Source organism: Vigna unguiculata, chromosome 10, assembly GCF_037176805.1.
Source record: "Vigna unguiculata cultivar grain cowpea cultivar isolate G323 ecotype 2 chromosome 10, ASM3717680v1, whole genome shotgun sequence".
Lineage (NCBI taxonomy): Eukaryota > Viridiplantae > Streptophyta > Magnoliopsida > Fabales > Fabaceae > Vigna > Vigna unguiculata.
In genome coordinates this window covers 51898806-51918915 of record NC_140801.1, presented here as the reverse complement: position 1 = coordinate 51918915, position 20110 = coordinate 51898806, and the positions used below count along the sequence as shown (strand labels likewise).

The following is a 20110-nucleotide window of genomic DNA, read 5'->3' as shown; positions in this document are numbered from 1 at the left end:
CGAGCGCAAATTTATGGGAGGGAGGGTTTAATCCATCAACTAAAAACTAAGGTGATTTGGGTATATTTCGTATAAGATTACGAAATTGCCCCTCTATGACAAAAAAAAACATATATGGGGTGTGTGTGAATTGAATGCACCGGTGTGTAGTGTGGGCTTGTGAGTAGTGCAGAGAAATGGGGTTATGGTGGATGGTGGGGGAGGAAGATGGTGGTCGTGGTGGGGTAGGGTGCAAGAGTAATGTCATAGATGTGGCGGAGGAACGTAACAGTGGAGGTGGGCTCATGGAAGGATGTGCACTGGTTACATAACCGGTGCGATTGTGTGTGTGTGGCATCGATTATGTACCCGGTGCCCGTGCAAAGAGGAGAGTGACATCGGTTACGTAACTGGTGTCGTGTGTGTTTTTTTTTTTACTTTTTTTTGTATAACTTTGTTTAAAATTTAATTGTATAATTTTTTTAAAAAAATTAATTGTATAATTTTTTTTACATTTATAAAAATTTAAATTTTTTTATTTTAAAATTTCATATAATTTTAATATTTTTTTAATTTGTATTAATTATTTGTAAATATTTTTATAACATCAAATTACAAAATCATTCTCTTTGAGTATTTTGGTAACTTTCTAATTCTATTTATTTTAACAATTTATTTTATCTATCATATCAATCAAATCTCTTTCATAACAATATATAAAGAGGATTCCCTCTTTTGTGTCCACATTTCAAAATACCAATTTTACCCTTTAAAATATAATTATTTATTAAATTTTTGAAAATTGATCATTACTTTTACAAACTTTTTTATAAAATCGTCTATCTCTGCTATTCTCTTTTTATTTATTTATCAACAATTATTTTCTCATATTTTTTTGATATATTTCACTTTACTTTTAACAAATATAATTTTATTTTATATATTAATTTAATAACATTACATTATCATCATATACTAATATAATATCACGTATAAATAATGTCTAGTTATATTATGAAGTAATATAAAGTTATGACTTAATAAACTAGTTTAAGAACTTTTAGTTAGTGTCTTAAAGTTCTGAACTTAACTTTTGTAACCTTTTCAACTCCAGTACAAAAATATTTCAAACATAAAAGACTCAAATACAATAATAACAGTAACCAAACAAACTTAATAAAATTTAGTTAAAATAATTAAAATTTGTGTATTAAAACTAAATAACCAAAAACATATTTAAATTGTTTAACAAAGATAAAAATTTGTTAAACATATTTTATATTTTAATATAAAAAATTACAATATTAATTAATAATGTTAATTTAGTTATTTTTAATTTAAATTTTATTAATAATTAATATAATAAATACGTATTTACTTTTCATTAATGTTTGCATCTTTTATAAAAACTAATATTAATATATTTATTTTAAATAATATTAATAATTTTAAGATTCAAAAAATGGTTAAATATATTTTTATCCCTTGACTTTCGGTGGATTCTAAAATTAGTCCATTTTGAAATTTTAGATCAATCTAGTCATTTATCTTTCGAAATACGTGGATTTAGTCATTCTAGTCAAATTTTGTTAAGTTTATTTGTCATTTCAAGCGCATTTCATAATAGTATTTGACTTAACATTAAAGCAAAAATGTGTTAAACAGTATAAACAGTATAAACAACTCAAATGCAATCCTGAAATGCGTACGAAACATTAAATAAACCTAACAAAATTTGATTAAAAGGACTAAATCTACATATTGTATTTTGAAAGATTTGCGATTACGGGTTGGATGTCTAATTGTCCAGGCGGTAATGATAGTATCTTGTACCTGAACCGGTGGCTCACTTTTTCTAAGTAATGGGAAAGAGGACCGAAACATGCCATTGAAAGACTCTACTGAGACAAAGACGGGCTGTCAAGAACGTAGAGGAGGTAGGATGGGCAGTTGGTCAGATCTAGTATGGATCGTACATGGACGGTAGTTGGAGTCGGTGGCTCTCCTAGGGTTTCCTCATTTGGGATCATCCTGGGGAAGAGGATCAGGCTGGCCCTTGCGAACAGCTTGATGCACTATCTCCCTTCAACCCTTTGAGCGAAATGTGGCAAAAGGAAAAAGAATCCATGGACCGGACTAAATTGGTCCAAATTTTTGAAATGAACTAATTCTAAAAAATTCACTGATAGTTAAGGGACAAAAAACATATTTAACTCTTTAAAAAACGGACTGATAAAAGTTTTTTTTAAAGACTATTTATATATTAATGTTAATTTTTTAAAAATATAATTATAATTATTCAATTATAAGAATTTAAATAAAACTAATGGAATTAATTTTTTTATTAAAATTATAATTTTTTAATCATAATCTAATTTTTATATAAATAGTTTTCTTATGGTCGAAAATGTTTTTGATTTTTAATGTTGTATATGTCTTTTAAAATAAATAACTAACTTAATAAAATAAATATTGAAATAATTTATTGTTACAATAAAAATAAATAATTTTATTAATTTAATTTAAATTATAATTTAACTATATTCATTATTAATAAAACTTAAAGAAATAACATAAATATATTAATATTTATTTTATTAAATCAATTATAATTTAACATATTAAAATTCTTTATTTCACTAATTTAACTCACTTATTTTATTTAGATTTGGTCTTACTGTACATAGTTTCTCATATAATTGTAAGAAATTATTTTTATTATGACCGGGTAATCAAAGTTTGTATTAAGGTTTTCTATCAATCTATTTTATTCCAATAAAAATTATTTAATATATTTGAAAAATAAATTAATTTACATTTTAAATGTTGAAATTTAAAAATACATTTACACGTAATGAGTTTCACTCTTGTTTATCATAAGTCATTTCTTTCTCTTCTACGCCACGCAATATAATTATTATTGCAAAATCTATATACGGAAAATCTTCACTACGTAGGATGCATTTGAATTTCAAGTAGAGTACTTGAATAAAATATTCATATATATATATATATATATATATATATATATATATATATATATATATATATAGTATTTTGTTATTACATTTGACACTCTCTTTGTTTTAAAAGAATTAGAAATTATTGGAAATAATCTAAATAATATAATGAAATCATCCAAACATATATACACAACCTTCTAAAATATCAATTACTTAGTTTTCTTTCCATTTATTTGTTCTCTCTTTTCCTATCCACAAACGCAATCTTACTATTCAATGTTGCTGCAAACAAATATTTTAGGAGGAATTCTTGCTGCAACTGGCCCAATATTCAGCTACCAGTTTAGAGAATGAAGAATCGGTGTCCATTAGTTTTAAAGGCTCATCATATTCCACCATTTTCCCTAAGTAACCACAAAAAATATATTAGATAACTAACAGTGTAAGCAGTGTATAGAAAAAAGGAGGAAAAAAGAAGGAAGGAACATACCATAGGAGAGGACCATAACCATGTCACTGTCTATCACAGTTGGAACCCTGTGAGCCACTGTAATAACTGTGCATTCTTCAAACTCTTGTCTGATAATTCTTTGAAGAATTGCATCCGTGGCAGAGTCAATGGAGGCAGTAGCTTCATCCAGAACAAGAATTCTGTTCCTCTTAAGCAGTACTCTCCCAAGACAAAACAGTTGTCGTTGTCCCAAACTCCAATTTCCACCTTCATCACTCACTGTACAACCATTCTCAATCAGACTTCAATGCCTAATTTCTTCCAAAATCTTAATTTCTGAATCACTGTAAGTGTGTGAAGTTTACTCACCCTTAGAGTCTAAGAGATTTGGAAGATGGCTGATAGTTTCCTTAAGCTGACATTTCTCTAAAGCCTGTATGCAAATCAAACATTATCAAACATGTGCTTAGCATAAGCTCAAGGAGAACATAAAGGTGTTAAAAAACCAATTTTGAACAGCAGAAGTAGTCCATTTACCTTCCATATGTCATCATCTGAGTACAGGCCTAAAGGGTCCAAGTTGGTTCTGATGCTGCCCTTGAAAAGAGTTGGTTCTTGAGGGATGATGCTTAGTTTCATTCTCAAATCCCTCAACCCCATTGAGCATATGTTTATCCCATCTATCAGAATATCACCGCTTGCTGGCTCAACTAAGCGAAACAAGGCACTTATCAGTGTACTTTTTCCACTTCCTGTTCTTCCTACAACTCCCACTCTACTCCCTTCCCTAAAGGTGCAAGTGATACCCTTAAGCACTAATGGAGCATTAGGACGGTATCTAATCTGAGACCAGACACAAAAATATTCATCAGACACAGAAGGTTTAAGGATGAAACTTTATTAAAACAAAGCAAAAAGATTGAAAGAGAAGGATGAAACTTTACTTCTAAGGCTTGAAGGTCAATCCTGCCTTTGGAAGGCCATGAAGAGGGAGGTTGGTGGTCCTTCACAATAGCAGGAGGCTCTGATGGTAAGTGAATGAATTGCTTGATTCTCTCAACAGAGATAAGATAGTTTAATAAGCTGCAATACCATCGAGTCCAAAATATGATTGATGATGTCAAGGTTAATGCGTAAGAGAGAGATAACCCCACAAGACCTGCACAATGCAAGAACATTTTGAAAAGTTAAAAGCCTGTTAATAACTTGCATAAAGATTTATCTTGGTAATTGACCTCTGAAGTAATATTACCTGAGGACACGTATCCCTGAGGAAATAGAACAAGTAGCAAAGCTACAGTGATGGCTGTCAAATTTTGAAGTGCTTCAATCCTTAAAAGTAACCATTCCATGGTCACATTAGAATGAAAAAAAAGTGTTGCGTCTGTGTCCACAAGCTTTAAGTAATTCTTAAAGAAACTTTCTACCATATTGAATGCTCTTACAGTAACCACACCAAGAGATGTCTCAGTTGCAAAATTCATCACAGGAGCTTTTGTGATTCCATTGATCCTCATTAATTCCCTAGACGAGGCTTGATAATATACCTTTTTTAAGAGGAGGAAAGATAAAAAAAAAAAAATAGCTTTTTGAGTTAAGCAGGAATGAGAAATAGAAAAGTACAAAAAATTGAAACTGGGTAAACCTGAACATATTTGGATGCAACTAGAGCAGCAATGGCAACGATGACAACTGGCCAAGTTACTAAAACAATTATGCAAATTGTCACCAGAATTTCAACTGCTACACATGCTACAAAGGTAATCGAATATGGTATATCAAAGTCCAAATTACTTAAATCTGACGAGGCCTGCAAGAGAGATAAAGTGGATCAAAATTTTGAATGACTAAAATGATGATCAGTGATATGAAATCTTACTCTCGTTAAAATCCTTCCTACAGGGGTTGAGTCAAAGAACAACATAGGAGCATTGAAGATAGCAGTATTGAAATTTGTGAAGAAAGCTTTTGAAGCTTTTAATCCGAGGTAAGAGGTCAAGAGAGCCCTTATATATATAAACCCAGCACTAGCAAATGAAATTAATGAGTACAACCCAATCAAAGTGACACTATTTATTTTTGGAATTTCAATGGCTAAAGCAAGCCAAACCGTTGATGCAGCCTGCAAAGCAACAAAAGCAAATTGTACCAACATTATCCCAAACAGCATCAATGAACCTCTGGAAATGGAAATATAATCCCAGAATGTCTTTAAGCCAACATCACCAATCTCTTTTTCTTCTTCTTGTGTAAGCTGTATCCCAAGTCGACCCTCTGTTGAAATCTCCCCCTCATTCTGATTTTTAGTGCGATAAACATTCTCAGACTCTTCTTCTCTGTAAGTTTTGTTCTCATTCTTCGGATCCACCTCTATAATTGCTTCCTTGTGAGCACTCACAAGTTCTTCAAATGCAGTCCCAGCTGTTAAGAGATTCTCATAATTTCCTGATTGAGTAACTTTTCCACCTTCCATTACCTAAAATATGAGTCATAACATCTCATGTTAATTATGCACGAATGTAATGTAATAGGTATCCAAATGAGATACTTTACCAGGATTGTATCAACTTCTGATAGAAACTCCACTTGATGTGTCACAAGAATGACTGTTTTCCCTCTTAGAGCCGTCATTACACAGTCCTGCAAGCATGTACACACAAGTGGTTTGATTCACTGAAGTGGCAATAACAGTTCCATTAAAGTTAAGAATCTAATAGTGTGAGAGCTTCTTACTTTGAAAAGGATAGCAGCAGTGTGAGCATCAACTGCACTGAAAGGGTCATCGAGGAGATAAATGTCAGCATCGTTGTAGACAGCACGAGCTAGTTGAATCCTTTGCTTTTGTCCTCCACTCATGTTAATCCCTCGCTGACCTATTTCTGTATGATCACCATGGCTAAAATCATTGATATCCTTGTCCAAAGCACAAACTTTAATGGCACTCTCATATCTTGTTTTCTCCATTGGCTTCCCGAAGAGTATATTATCTCGAAGCGTCCCACTTTGTATCCAAGAAGTTTGAGAAACATATGCTATGTTGCCGAACACATTAACCTATTTTCCATCATTCAGAAGTTTCACAGAGAAAAAAAGAGTATTAGATACAAAGAATATCTGCATGAAAATGACATGTCATAAAGCTAAACTTGTTTGCTTAACTCACAGTTCCTGAGATCTTGGGAATCTCTCCTAGTATTGCATACAAAAGAGAAGATTTTCCAGCTCCAACTGGCCCACAAACTGCAACTTTCTGTCCCCATTTGATTTCTAAATTCAGATCTCTCAATGTTGGGGACACTGATTCATGGTCCCAAATGAAGTTGCCAGCTTGGATTTCTACCGCATTAGTTGAACTTCGGTTTATATAGCTTCTGTTACCATCACTGGTATCTAGTTCTTCATCAAACAAAAAGGTATTGAGACGATCAAAAGATACCTTAATTTGGATCATAACAGATAGAGCCTCCGGAATCATTCGAACAGGTTCTCCCAAGTTCCTCAACGTTGCAAGAACAGTAAAAATGGTCCCAGCATTCAATGGAGCACTATTGAAAACAACACAACCGAGGAAAACAACAGCAGAAACGATGGTAGGAGACATCCAATATAAAAATGACCCATAAGCTTTCAACATCTGTGCCTTAGATAGCCAAACGAACTCTTTCGCACGAAGGTTCTCAACCAAATTCTTGAATTTGTCTTCCCAGGACTGCAACTTGATGATTTTCATGCTATTGAGTATTTCTGAAGTTGCTCTAAGACGCTCGTCCTGTGAAATCATGAACTGTGCCATGCACTTTTGCAGTATCTTGGCAATTGGCACATTGATAAATCCACATATAAGAAGAGGGACTAAACCAGGAAGCGCACCAACTCCCACAACTCCATAAAGGATAGTGATAGATAGAAGAAGTTGCAACGTACATGCCCAGGTTAGATGAAACCACCATGGACATTCTCCCATGCGATACGCATCAACAGCAATGTAATTCACAATTTCTCCTGTTGAGTGTCTTGTTCTTGCTGAGCTTGAAAGTTTTAGTTGTTTTTCATACACTGCCACCATCAGAGCTGATCTCATCTTCAATCCTGACCTCCTGGAACAAAAGTACCAGTGTCTCTGGGACACAGATTCAACTACTTTGGAGAGAATAAGAAAACCCACTATGGTAAGACCTTCTCTGAGAGCTGTATCCCCAGAATCCCTACTATTTGAAAAGTTGACAAAAGCATAGAGTATTAAAGGAGAAACAGTCACAGCAATGGTTCTGAACAATGCGTAAACAGCTATTAATATGTTCTCTTTTAAGTGAGTTCTAACAATGGACCAAAACACCAAGTTCTTGGTGTTGTTTTCGCTTCTCTCCGTCACAAGGGATTGGCATGCATGCATGAAGTTTTGGTGGGACAAGTCTGCTTTATCTTCAGAAAGAAGGGAAGGGATATCTTCAAGAGACAGTGGCTTTGAGTAACCCAAACTGAGTAAGGAGTTAACCCAAGAGAAAGTCAACTTGCTCAGAAAGGAAGCACGACCTAGTCCTGTTTCTTCTGTGTCAACTTCCTGAGCTAACAATGGCTCAGATAAATTTCCTTGCTCACTTTGAGTGACAAAGTAACCAAGGTTTTGAAGGGCACAGAAGAGAAGAAGCATCTGTAAGAGCCATTGTAGGAGATCGAAAATTTCTATGGTATGGTTTCTAAACAAAATTTGAATGTGGAGAGCTGAAACAAGTGCACAGGAACATGCCCACCAGAGAGAGTTTAGAACTTTGATCCATTTGTGTGTCTGAAGAAGCAAAGAAACTGCAAAAGAAGTCCAAACAAATCCTCTTACAACGCATGTAGCCATGGAGTTCCCAGTTTTGGCTATGAGATTCCACAAACCAATACCGTAAAACACAATGCTAGTGATAGCACAACAGATACAAACAGTAAGGAAAAACCTGCTTTTTCTATGACTTCCATTTATAAAATTTCTTGTGATTAAACTGAGAATCGTGGAAGCGTAGAAGACACAGACGAAGATTAGATTTATGGTGTCTATTGTGGTCCTTTGCGTACAGAAAGAAGTGAGCTCAAAATGCTTCAGACAATTCCATGAGAAATCATCAGCGTATCCATTGAAGATCATCATCATCATCATAAAATATTGATCAACACTTTTAGAAGCAGCAACTCACGGTTGAAAAACTTAAGAAGAAGCTCATATGAAAATCAACGATCTCAAAAACGAGACAAAGACATGGTTTGCATGAAAAGGAAGCTTCCACAATCTCCTTCAGGAAAGAACTGAGTAGTGTTGTTGTGTGACATGAATGGTGCAGAAAAGAAAGAAATGTTGGTACATGTTACTGTAAAAGAAATAATTGGCATAATGAGTGTGCCCCCCACCTTGTATACGCGCATACAAAGAAAAATACAGGCATGATTTGAGTGGAAGAAGCATAGTGCACTCCAAAAGTTAGCCAATTATTGAGATTGTATTTGAGTCCTGGCAAATTTTTACATTTTTGGTGGGTCGTTCATCTATAACAATATATAAAGGGGATTCCTCTTTTTGTGTCCACTTTTCAAAATACCGATTTTACCCTTTAAATATAATAATTTATTAAATTTTTTAAAATTGACCGTTACTTTTACAAAAATTTTATAAAATCAGATGTCTCTGCTTCTTCTTTATTTATTAATGGTTATTCTTTTCTCTGTTCTGATATATTTCACTTTATTTTTAATAAATATAATTCTAATATATATATATATTAACTTAATAACATTATCATATTATCACCTACTAATATAATATCACGTATATTTAAAAAATATATACACACAGGCGCGATAGCGCCTGTGTTACGCTAGTCTCTCTTAACGTGGATCATTTAAAATTTTCTGGTAATACACAGTTCATTGTAAATTTTAATAGAAAAAACCGTTCGGGAGCATCTGAGTAAAAGTCTGAAATATAATAAATAAAATTAAACACTATATAAAATAAAAAATCATAATATCATTATCTTAAAATTTTAGATTAAAATGGTGTTAAATGTGTGTACACATAATATCATTATCTTAAAATTTTAGATCAAAATGATATTAAATGTGTGTAAGAACGTAGAATCACAATTTTTAATGAAAACAACCATATAACTCCAAATTATTAGCTGAATCCAACTAGATATAGAAAACTTACTCTACTTTAAAGTGATATATAATTGGTTAGAATTAATTTTTTAAAAAAAAAAATTAAAGAGTAAAAAATTAACTTTGAATGAGATTCTCCAACATAGAATTATTAAATTAATTAATTTCTGTATTTTTATATTTTTAGAAATTTCTAATTCAGTTTCTAATACATTTTTATGGTTTATTATTATTTAATTAAATTAAAATTTTTAATTGAGACTTTGTTGTCTAGTTTTTTTGTTAATGTGATAGTCAATTGAGTGATGTGGTTATTAACTTAGTTACATGATTATTACATTGCATCGTTGTCATGATATCTAAAGATAAAAATAATAATAAAGAGTAGTGATTTTTAAAAAAATAAACTCGATTATTTCATTAAGTGATTCTATTATAATTTTTTAATTTTTTAATTTTTTAATCTTTTAATTGTTTATGAATTTATCTCGAGAGAATTTTGTTTCAAATAAAAATTCGATTGAAGCAATGTTCCAAATGCAAACTTACAAAATTTTAAAAAATAGTTTATCATTCATGCAAAATCCCTTGTGAATAGAAGTAGGTGAGATTAAAAAGTTGAAAAAGTATGTCTAGGAAAACAATTGTTTAAGAACGTGTTGAATTGTCTCATTCAGCTATATCACTGGTTTCATAATATCTCTGTATTATGTAAAATAATTTGGAAATAAGTAAAATTAATGGTGTATCTTAGTATAAATTATAAAAATTGCCTTAACTTTTGTGTGAAACAAAAATTAACGACAAATCATAATCCAATCCAACTATCATGACATGACTCGACTCATCATAACACTGTTATTTTGTCAATGTTTATTATTTTTTATTTTTTTAAACTTATTTATCTTTTGAATTATTTTTTTAAATTTCATAAAGAAATGCATTCACTCACATATTATTTGTAAGTAAAAATCAAACCTTTGCATGGTGACAAGTTGCATGGTCATTGCACGTGAAGAAAGTGGAAACAATGATGAGAGTGTCTAGATCAAAATATTTTAAGATAAATATTGGATGCAATTTTAAAAAGTTAGAGATATTTCATTTGAAACAAAAAGAAATTACAATAATAATATAAATAGTTTTAATTCAGTTATTTTATTTTTATTTTATTAATAATTAATATAATTAAAAACATATTTGCTTTTTAATAATGTTCATGTAATTTTATATTATTATTAGTATATTATTTTTTAAAAAACTTACTAATAACTTTAAATTCATAAAACATTAATAGATAATTTTTTTAAACTATTTATATATTAATATTATTTTTTTTGTTAAATATATGGTATAATTAGTTAAATTAATTCACTATTGTAAAATTTAAGTAAAATTAATGATTTTTTTATTAATATATAATGGGATCTAAAGAGTGTCCGTTGGGAATCGAAAAATATTTTAAAATAAATATTAGATTCAATTTAAAAATAGTTTAAAGATAATTCTTTTCAATATCAAAATTACAATATTAATATAATTATTTTAATTCAGTTATTTTTATTTAAAATGTATTAATATTTCAAATAATTAAAAGATATATTTAATTTTAGTAATGCTCATGTATTCTCTTTAAAAATACAATATTAATATATTAATTTTTTAAAATTATACTAATATTTTAAATTTATAAAAAATTAAGAGATATTTTGAAAATTATTTATATATTATTTTTTTAACAAATATATAATATAATTACTTCAGTTAATTTAACTATTATAGTCAATATATAAGAAACCCTATATTTCAATTAGATAATTTTTTTCAAAAGAAAAAGATAAATTGATTCTTTATCTTATGAGAATTTGAGAAAAACAAACAACACAAATTAACTAAGTATTTAAGTAAAAAAAAATATTTTTAATGAGTTATTTTTAGTTTTTTTAATTTAGTAGAAAAAAAATTGTTTATCATAATTTTTAGATGCTTGTTTAATTAAAAAAAATAAACTAAAAACAAGCGGATGTTGGAAACTATTTTGAAAGACACAAAAAGTTGCATTTATTGAAATAAAAAAAATAATAGTTTTCATAATTGTCACAATCTCTATTATTTTGAGGTTAAATATGAGATAAGAGGCTCTCATAAAGTAGAATGAGAAACTCACAAAATTGAGATTTTCTAGGTATTCATGTGTAAGAAATTGTACAGTGCGAATAAGTATTGAATGGTCAATTGCTTCCTGCACCCCCATTTTTCAAGTATTAAAGTGTTAGAAATAGTAAAGTACCAAGAAGTTTTGAATGGGCAATTGCTTCCTACACCCCCTAATTTTTTCATACACCTCCAAGTGGGTGTGGCGGGTTGTTCTTGTTGTTAAGTGAGATTTAAAATGATGCGAAGTAACAATATATTGGATTTAAAATGAGTGAAGTTGATGATGGAGAACAAATAGTTCAAACATAGCGGATTATACAATTCAAATGTATTATAGATTATATAATACAGAATGTAATTTATGTTATAAATTGTATAATTTGGAATATAATTTTAACTTATAGATTATACAATTTAGAATAGAATTTGCATTTTAATTATATAATTCGAAATCCGAAATGTAATTTTACGTTATGAATTACATTTTAAGTAATGAGAATTTTTCACTTTCTAATGAATTCTTAAGACTAAATTCACCTAAACAATTTTGCAACACCATTCAGACAAGTAGTCAAAAGTGCTTGCCAATTTGGAAAATATTTGTTCCTTTGATTTTGCTGAAGAATGTTAAAAGCTGAACAACAAAACTAAGTGCTTTATGGAAAAGAGTGTAACTGATAGAACAAAAAGAAAATGGCACCAAAAATTGGAGGGTGGAAGAAGCAATAATTTGGCCAAGAGACAGTAGCCATTGTTCAACATATTTGATGTTTTTGTGACTTTACTGATGGAGCTGAATTTGTCTTACTAGTAAAGTCTGCAACAGTATGTAATAGTTAAATGATGGCCAAAATATCAAATCCAAAGAAAACATAAAAGAATAGGAAAAATTATATCTATATTCTCTTAGGTGACATTGGTTAGGTCTACAGAAAAGTTTTACTGAGAAGATACAACACTAATGAAACTTGAATCTAATCACATAAGGTATTAACACCATTCTCAATCCAAAACCTTAAGATAATAAGTTTATGGGTCTTTATCCTTATATAGTGCTCAACTTTCTCATTTCTAACCAACGTGAGACTTAAACTCATACTTAGATTCCTAACAACATCTTTTAAATAATTTTAAAATATAAAAAAGTGAAAATATAAAAAAATGAAAAATTACTTAAAAGATGTTACCTAAAAAATAAAAAATAAGAGAAATTTGTTGTTTAGATCCAAACTAGTGTAATGTTGGTGTCAAAATCAGAGTGATAAAACATTTCCTATAGAAGCAGGTTGAGAATTGAGACATAGATAAAGTAGTTATGTGCAGTTTTGGTAACAATAAAGGTGCTTTGATTTCATAATTTGAGAGACAGAAGGTGGAACATATGAGGATGTAACATGTCCACCTTACTTGGGAGAAATTTCATGTGGCACAAGTGGTCCACCCATCATGCCATTGCATTATTGAGTGTGAGATATACACTTTGGTGGGGACTTTTCTTCTTTTTTTTTTTCTCTTTCATATTTTAATTTTATACTCCTTTAAATGGAGGTAGGTTTGTGAATGAAGTGTTATGATGCTTGCCAAATCCATCACCATTTATTTCTACTTGTTTCATATACAAAACATAGGATTAGGGAGTGCAAATAATATATCCTCATGCTCCACCACCCACCTTCTATTCTTCACTCATAACATTAAGATATTTTTCTTTCTCTATATGTTTTAGTTTTTAGATTTTTATGTGAAATTGGAATTTTTTTTTTTTTATAGTTGATACAATCTGATTTCCAAATTTTAACCCAACTCCTTTAAAAAAAAAAATTAATGTGTCATATATGTTTTAAATGATATCTGAGTTGTTTACACATCCTAAGAACAAATGTCAGCATATAATACCATTTAACAAATTTGAAGATGTGCAATCTCAGACTGACTGGAAAAATATAATGTACATGGGAGATCCTTAACGGTTACAATGAAACCTTCATGGGGTTTATTAATATTTATGAAATAATAAAAATTACCTCCAAAGGTAGTAATGAGAGGATCGAATCCAAATAATATAAAATAGGGTTGAGTGGTCATAGGGGCAACTTTTTCTGATTTTTATACTTACGTATACATTGTGTTAAGTTAAGACTAACTTGAGCGTCGTAATAATTGTAGATACCCACTACTTGCAGGTACCCACCCTCTCGAAGGATCACACTTTCTAGTGGCCAAAAAACAGTCAAATATAAGAGGAAGAGAATTTGCATCTAAATTTAAAGGCTAAAATCATATTTAATTCTTAGATTTATATTTAATTTAATCAAAAAGTTTATATTTAATTTAATCAATACAATAAAATGATTTTTTTTTTCTAGTATCGGGCTATTGTGATACTATATTAAAGTAGTTAAATACCTTTATATTTAAATTGATTTATCAATTTCTAATTTTGTTGCCACTAATCAAAATTTAACATGCTTTGAGTTGGGAGGCATGTACCCCAAATTAGGAAGACAGAGGTAGGAAAGGAAAAGAATTATGTAATACAAAATAAGTGATAAAAGAAATTCAAGGTAGGTATAAAAAAATTTAAATGTGGAAGATAAATTTGGTGACTAATATTTATAATTCTGAACACCATTTTTAAGGTTCAGTTTCGAACTCTAATGTAATAATAATAATAATAATTATAAGGTTTAATTTTTATTTCTATTACTGATTTAGAGTATATTTCATAGATTAAGCACGTAAGTGAAGTGGGCTTCATAAAATAGTTATAAGTCACTTTCAAAACCGAAAATAATTTAATACATTTCGAAAAAAAAAAAATTGTTGAAAACAAGCATTGTACTCAAATTATTGTAGTTGTTTTTCTTTGAGTAGGTTAAAAAAAATTCCCAAATATTTTATTTTACCAGTAATCCATTATTCACTATATTAGTTCACCCGGTATGCAAATTACTGATAGGTTTAATTTTTATTTCTATTATTCCTAAAAGAAATTCAATCTCTTTTATATAGTCCTACCAAACTAACAACATATTTTCTTTTGACCAAATATTTCATCTACATTTTTTTCTTAATTCACTTATTTAAACATCGTGACTTTTTACTAATCATTATGATTTTTCCTGTTTAGAACTACCAAATCAAATATCAATAAACAAAGAAAAATAACAAAATTTAAAGGGAAATTAGGTCAAAATATTGAGTGTAGAAATAAAATATGTGATATCATCGATTCAACTAATCTTATTAAAATAAGTTATTGATAAATTTATTATCGAATATTCTTAAGATATTGATTTTAGACGTGTTTGATACGAAAGGTTTTCTGTGTTATATAAGTTTTTTTTTTATTCTCAATTTATTTCTCGGTCTATTTTAAATAAGTGGAGAAAATAAACTTGAACATATGTAGAAGAATAAAGTTTAACTGTTCTAACTTTTTTAGAAAGAAAAATCATTATACAGATATTTTTAACTTTTCTATTTAGAAAATGAAATTGATTATAAATAGTATAATATTATTTTACCTATTCTAAAACTATGATATCTATGATGACGACATTTATTTGATTTCTTATGCAAACATTATGTTAAAAAATAAACATTAAAATTTTTTTATTAATAATCAGCGATGAAAAATTGATAATCATTATAATCACCAATTAAGACATTAATTTATAAAATAAAAAATAATTGATGATTATTATAAATAACAAATTATAATTGATCTCTAAATTAAGTTTTAAAAATTTAGTTATCAAGGTTTTTAACTATTAAATAAAATTGATCATTATATATTAGTTACCAAGATTTTGTCTATCAAAATAATTAATTTATAACTTTTTATAATTTAGGTTTTGATCATTATATAATTTTTTATTCATAATGATAATCATAATAGTAATCAATAATTTTTATTTTATAAATTAGTATATATATTAATCAATATAATGACTAACAATTACTTGACTGTTAATAAATTTTTTTTTATAATGAAAGTATTTCCAAACAATGGATAGTATATAGATTAGAAACACGAGTGCTACATTTTACTTACTAATTTAACTTATAAAATAACATTCATGAAATTGAATTTCTGGTCAGTTTTTTAATGTTTATACGTTTAAGATTTGATGAATGTGATGCAATATCATAGATATGTTAGAACGTTATAATATCAGTTTAGGGTTGTGTGCAACACTATTTTCTTTTAATATTGCATAGTGGGGTGCTCGAGTAAGATTAATTAACCTCCTTGTATTTGAATTTTTGAATCGTGTGTGATGCCATTGAGTATGGAACACGCTTCTATAATGAACCAAAAAAAAAAGTATAGAACTGCATCATTTTCTGGTTCCTAGTAAAAGCAAAAGACAAAATCGACAGCAGACAATGATTTTTCTTTCCCAATTATTCATGGATTTGTCAAGTTAACACAGTGATTCCTTATTTTGTAAACAATTTACTCAATAATAATTAATTTATTTTTTATAAAATAATGATATTTTAACTTTTTTTATTCATTTTAACTCATCACTTCAATTACTATTAGATCATTGCATTGTATCACTAAAAAAAATTAAAATAAATATCTAACAATGATTTAAATAATAAATTAAAATACTTTTACTTTTTGATATACAGAAGATTTTACATATATGAAAAATTAAGGTGTGAAATAGATTAACTATATTTTTCATTTTCTGAAATGATTACTGAGTTAAATAATATATTTTCATTTGAATTTAACCGTTTTGAAATATTCAAGAATTTTATACTATTTAAAAGTTCGAAATCAACGATAATTTAAAAATATTTTTTTCTTTCAATTATTTGACACGTTTCTTAAAAATAAAACAATATAATTTTTATATTTCAAAATAAATAATATTTTATGTTGACTATTTGAGATTAAAATATTAATACTATAAAAAAGTTTTATTATAAAAAACAGACAATACCTTATAATGTTTCTTTATATTGACCAAAACTTTTCTAGTCATCAATTATGGATATCCGGCAATATTGCATAGATAAAAGACAATTAAAATACATCATTTCCATTAACACTTGAATAGACTTTTAAAATTATAAAACAAAAAATTTAACATGAATCTACCTCAATTGTTACCTCAACATATTTTCAAACACTATTTATTTTGATCTTTATCATTTAAATTACATTCAATTTCTTATATTATTTATCACTAAAAAACCTTTCGTTCTAAAACCGGATAAAATACTTTCATAACTTTTTAACATAAGATATAATATATAAATTCATTGTAATTTTGCTCTAAACAAGGAATAATATCAACTATATTTTGAACACTTTTAAATATCAATCACAAAATTGAATTTCAGGGTAAAATCATGCAATCTAACCATTAATAAACTAATAATTAATTACATTAATTTTGTTAAATATTTTTGTATTACAAATATTTTACAAAAATAATGATATAAGTATATTATATTATAATAAATAAATTATTATTGAAATGTAATAGTATAATTATTTTATGAAACGAAAAAAAAAATGGTAGATCGAAGAACTCTTGTATCTTACAATTGTTATATATTAAATGTTAATTATTGTTGGGTGGAACATATTTGAAATTAAAAATTAATCATAATTTCTTAAACTTATAACTAATAATATTTTTATATCTTTAATAAAATCAAGTTGTGAACTTTGACATATATTATACTGACGTTTCCAAATCTATGAATCATTTATCATTATATAAAAAAATATTAAAAATTAAAAATTAAATTAAATAATATAAAATAAAAATAAAAATTACATTAAATTCATGATAAAAATCATATTTCACAAAAATAATCAAATTATATTTACTGTCAAAAAATCTAAATACATGAAATCAAACTATATCTATTGTACTTTAAAGTACAATGTTAATCACTTATATTATTTTTCACAAATGAAAGTTAAATTAACTGGTTTATCAACAAAATAATTTTTTTCACCAAAAATATAAGAATCTGTTAATTCGATAAAAAATGTTAAAAATTAATTAATGAATGTATGCCACTAATTTACTGTTCCATAAAATTAAATAAATAAAAAATAATAACCAACATGATGCAAATATCATGTGATAAACACTAGTTAGTATTAAATGTAGTGAAGATGCTCATTTATATTAATATAAGAATGGTAAGGTCTTGTGAATAGCTTGAAAATGTTGACTAACACTAACCATTTTGAATGTTCATTTATGTGCAATACGTTGCACCAGTCAAACGTCAACATTCTTAAGCTCCAGTCATATAAAGTTATAATTGTTTTTTTATTCAATTTACTGTTAATATATGAGTTTCTTTCACTGATACAATTTTTTTTTTCATTTTTGATTAATTTTTAAAAGTTATTACTAATAAAATCATACATGACAATTTATGATTAACAAAAAAACATTTTCTTGTACAATCATTCCTGATCCCAGAATATGATTTTATTTTATAACTTCCTTAGTTAATATCTTTAGAACACTGAATAATAAAAGTTTTGTACAAAAGAACCCTTTATAAAGTTGAAAAATAATTATTGATTGTTTGGTAACATTTTAATTATCATGGTAATATAAATAATTATTATATTTGCCAAGTGTCTGTCCCTTGTTATTTATTTTAATCGAAATTTAATAAAAAAAGTTTAGTAGGTTCGAAAGCCATGGGACACGATCCGGGATACGTGGTGTCAAAATTCAAATATACTAACACGACGTCGTTTAGTCAGTGTATATATACCCTGTGATTTTATCCGTTCCGTTAACAATAAAAATTATGAAGTCCTTTAAAAATCAATTAGGTGGTGATAATGATAATATAAATTTATTTACATTTGTGTAAACTTTTTAAAAAATACACTACAAATAAAATTTTATTTTCATACACTAAAAATACACTACAAGTGCAGAATAACATCTCACCACATTACAAATCATTCACATTTTCATACAATTAATTACCCATTTTTGAAGGAACTATTAAATAAAAATTATTTGATATTGTTGTTATATTGAAGAAGAAAGAAGGTGAGTGGATCCCATGACATATTTAGTATTGAATGATGCAATGTAACGGTGACGTGACGGTGCATTTTAAAAGTTTAACCGCTGCGCCATTTATGGCCAAATCCAAAACACATTCAATGCGTTCAGAGAATAGGACAACTACCTTCTTAAATTTACCTTCATGCCACTCTCCTCTATTTCTGTTCTCACACACCATTCTTAATTAATGCAAATATTTTATTACCCATCAAAATGCTCCATTTTTTTTTTATTTCAGCTTGTTTTGGCAAAGCTTAATTGTGTGGTGCATTTTTTTCTAAATTTTCGAAATGAACATTTGTAAAATAATTAAGTGATGTTAAAATATTATAATTTTACGGTTGAAGTCTTATATCGACCATAAATGAGATAATTTCATAGTATATAAAGAGTCCAGTCTTTCTACTGAATTATTTGTATTGTCCTCTGCTGAACATTAAAAATACATTTTTTTTTACTCTAAAGATAACTAATATATTTTAAAATTAATAGTCATCGGTGTATTTTGAAGACACAATATATGAACGACAGAGAAAAACTGGTAAAGAATTCAAACTCGTATATAAATGAGTGCAAATCTCATTTTACAAACCAGTTTTGTCGGATTGAATTAGACTTAAACTCTATCCCACTTAACTAAAATTATGTTATTATAACCCAACTCTTTCACAATTAAATCATACACAATTTATTTATTTTTATAATTCTTTTCAAAATTGTCTATTTTGATAGTTTAAAAAAAACATTATTGTGATGTTTCTGCCAAATTTTATTTTATCTTAACATCATTCAATTCAACATTCTAAAAGTTTTTCAACTACTCAAACCCTAAACCAATGATAAGCCAAATCATGAAAGGAGATCTTGTAAAGTAAAGGAACAATAATAACAACTTTGGACTCTACATAATGACGAAGAGACGAATGGATCTCATCAAATTCCCAATTATTATGATCATCAACCTTAAAAAGCATACACACAAACACAACACAATTCTCCATTTTAGTTGAGGTGATGTCACCACCTAGGTTTCCCTCCCAAAATGTTTTGGTCCCAAATGGCACACAACTTTAGGAGTAAGGAAGCAAACTTTAGCACATTCGAATCACCACAAACCAAAACAAAACAAGCACCCTTTAATTTGAAATTTAAGAAGAGAAAAAACAAATGCTGTTACTACAACAAGAGATCATGTAGGTCCCGCCACACACTCTTATCTAAGCCATCTCTTCCCATTGCTCCAAGTAACAAATTGCTTCATTTGTCAGTGACCAAAGTCACTGAGTTTGTCATAATAACCACAACCATAACACGACACTGTCCCTTTATTAATGACATAT

At 28.1% G+C, this 20110-nt stretch overlaps 1 protein-coding gene across 1 annotated transcript; it reads right to left on the bottom strand.

Moving 5' to 3' along the window:
• Window positions 1-3081: 3081 nt before the first annotated feature.
• On the bottom strand, window positions 3082-8741 carry LOC114166458 (ABC transporter C family member 8-like). The gene is made up of 11 exons (XM_028051195.2): window positions 6557-8741; window positions 6127-6447; window positions 5947-6033; window positions 5273-5869; window positions 5039-5203; window positions 4646-4940; window positions 4338-4552; window positions 3931-4236; window positions 3763-3826; window positions 3433-3672; window positions 3082-3346 (listed from the first exon to the last, which is right to left on the bottom strand). The coding sequence occupies exons 1-11, from the start codon at window positions 8534-8536 to the stop codon at window positions 3240-3242; spliced, it is 4377 nt and encodes a 1458-aa protein (XP_027906996.1). The 5' UTR covers window positions 8537-8741; the 3' UTR covers window positions 3082-3239.
• Window positions 8742-20110: the final 11369 nt, after the last annotated feature.

What these genes read in the sequence shown, in the direction of transcription:
- LOC114166458 (XM_028051195.2), bottom strand. Translation starts at nt 8,536, where the DNA reads ATGATGATGATGATGATCTTCAATGGATACGCTGATGATTTCTCATGG. An exon ending in TTGCATCCAAATATGTTCAG is followed by an intron (nt 4,941 to 5,038) that starts GTTTACCCAGTT and finishes CTCTTAAAAAAG; the next exon opens with GTATATTATCAAGCCTCGTC. An exon ending in GGTTATGGTCCTCTCCTATG is followed by an intron (nt 3,347 to 3,432) that starts GTATGTTCCTTC and finishes GTGGTTACTTAG; the next exon opens with GGAAAATGGTGGAATATGAT.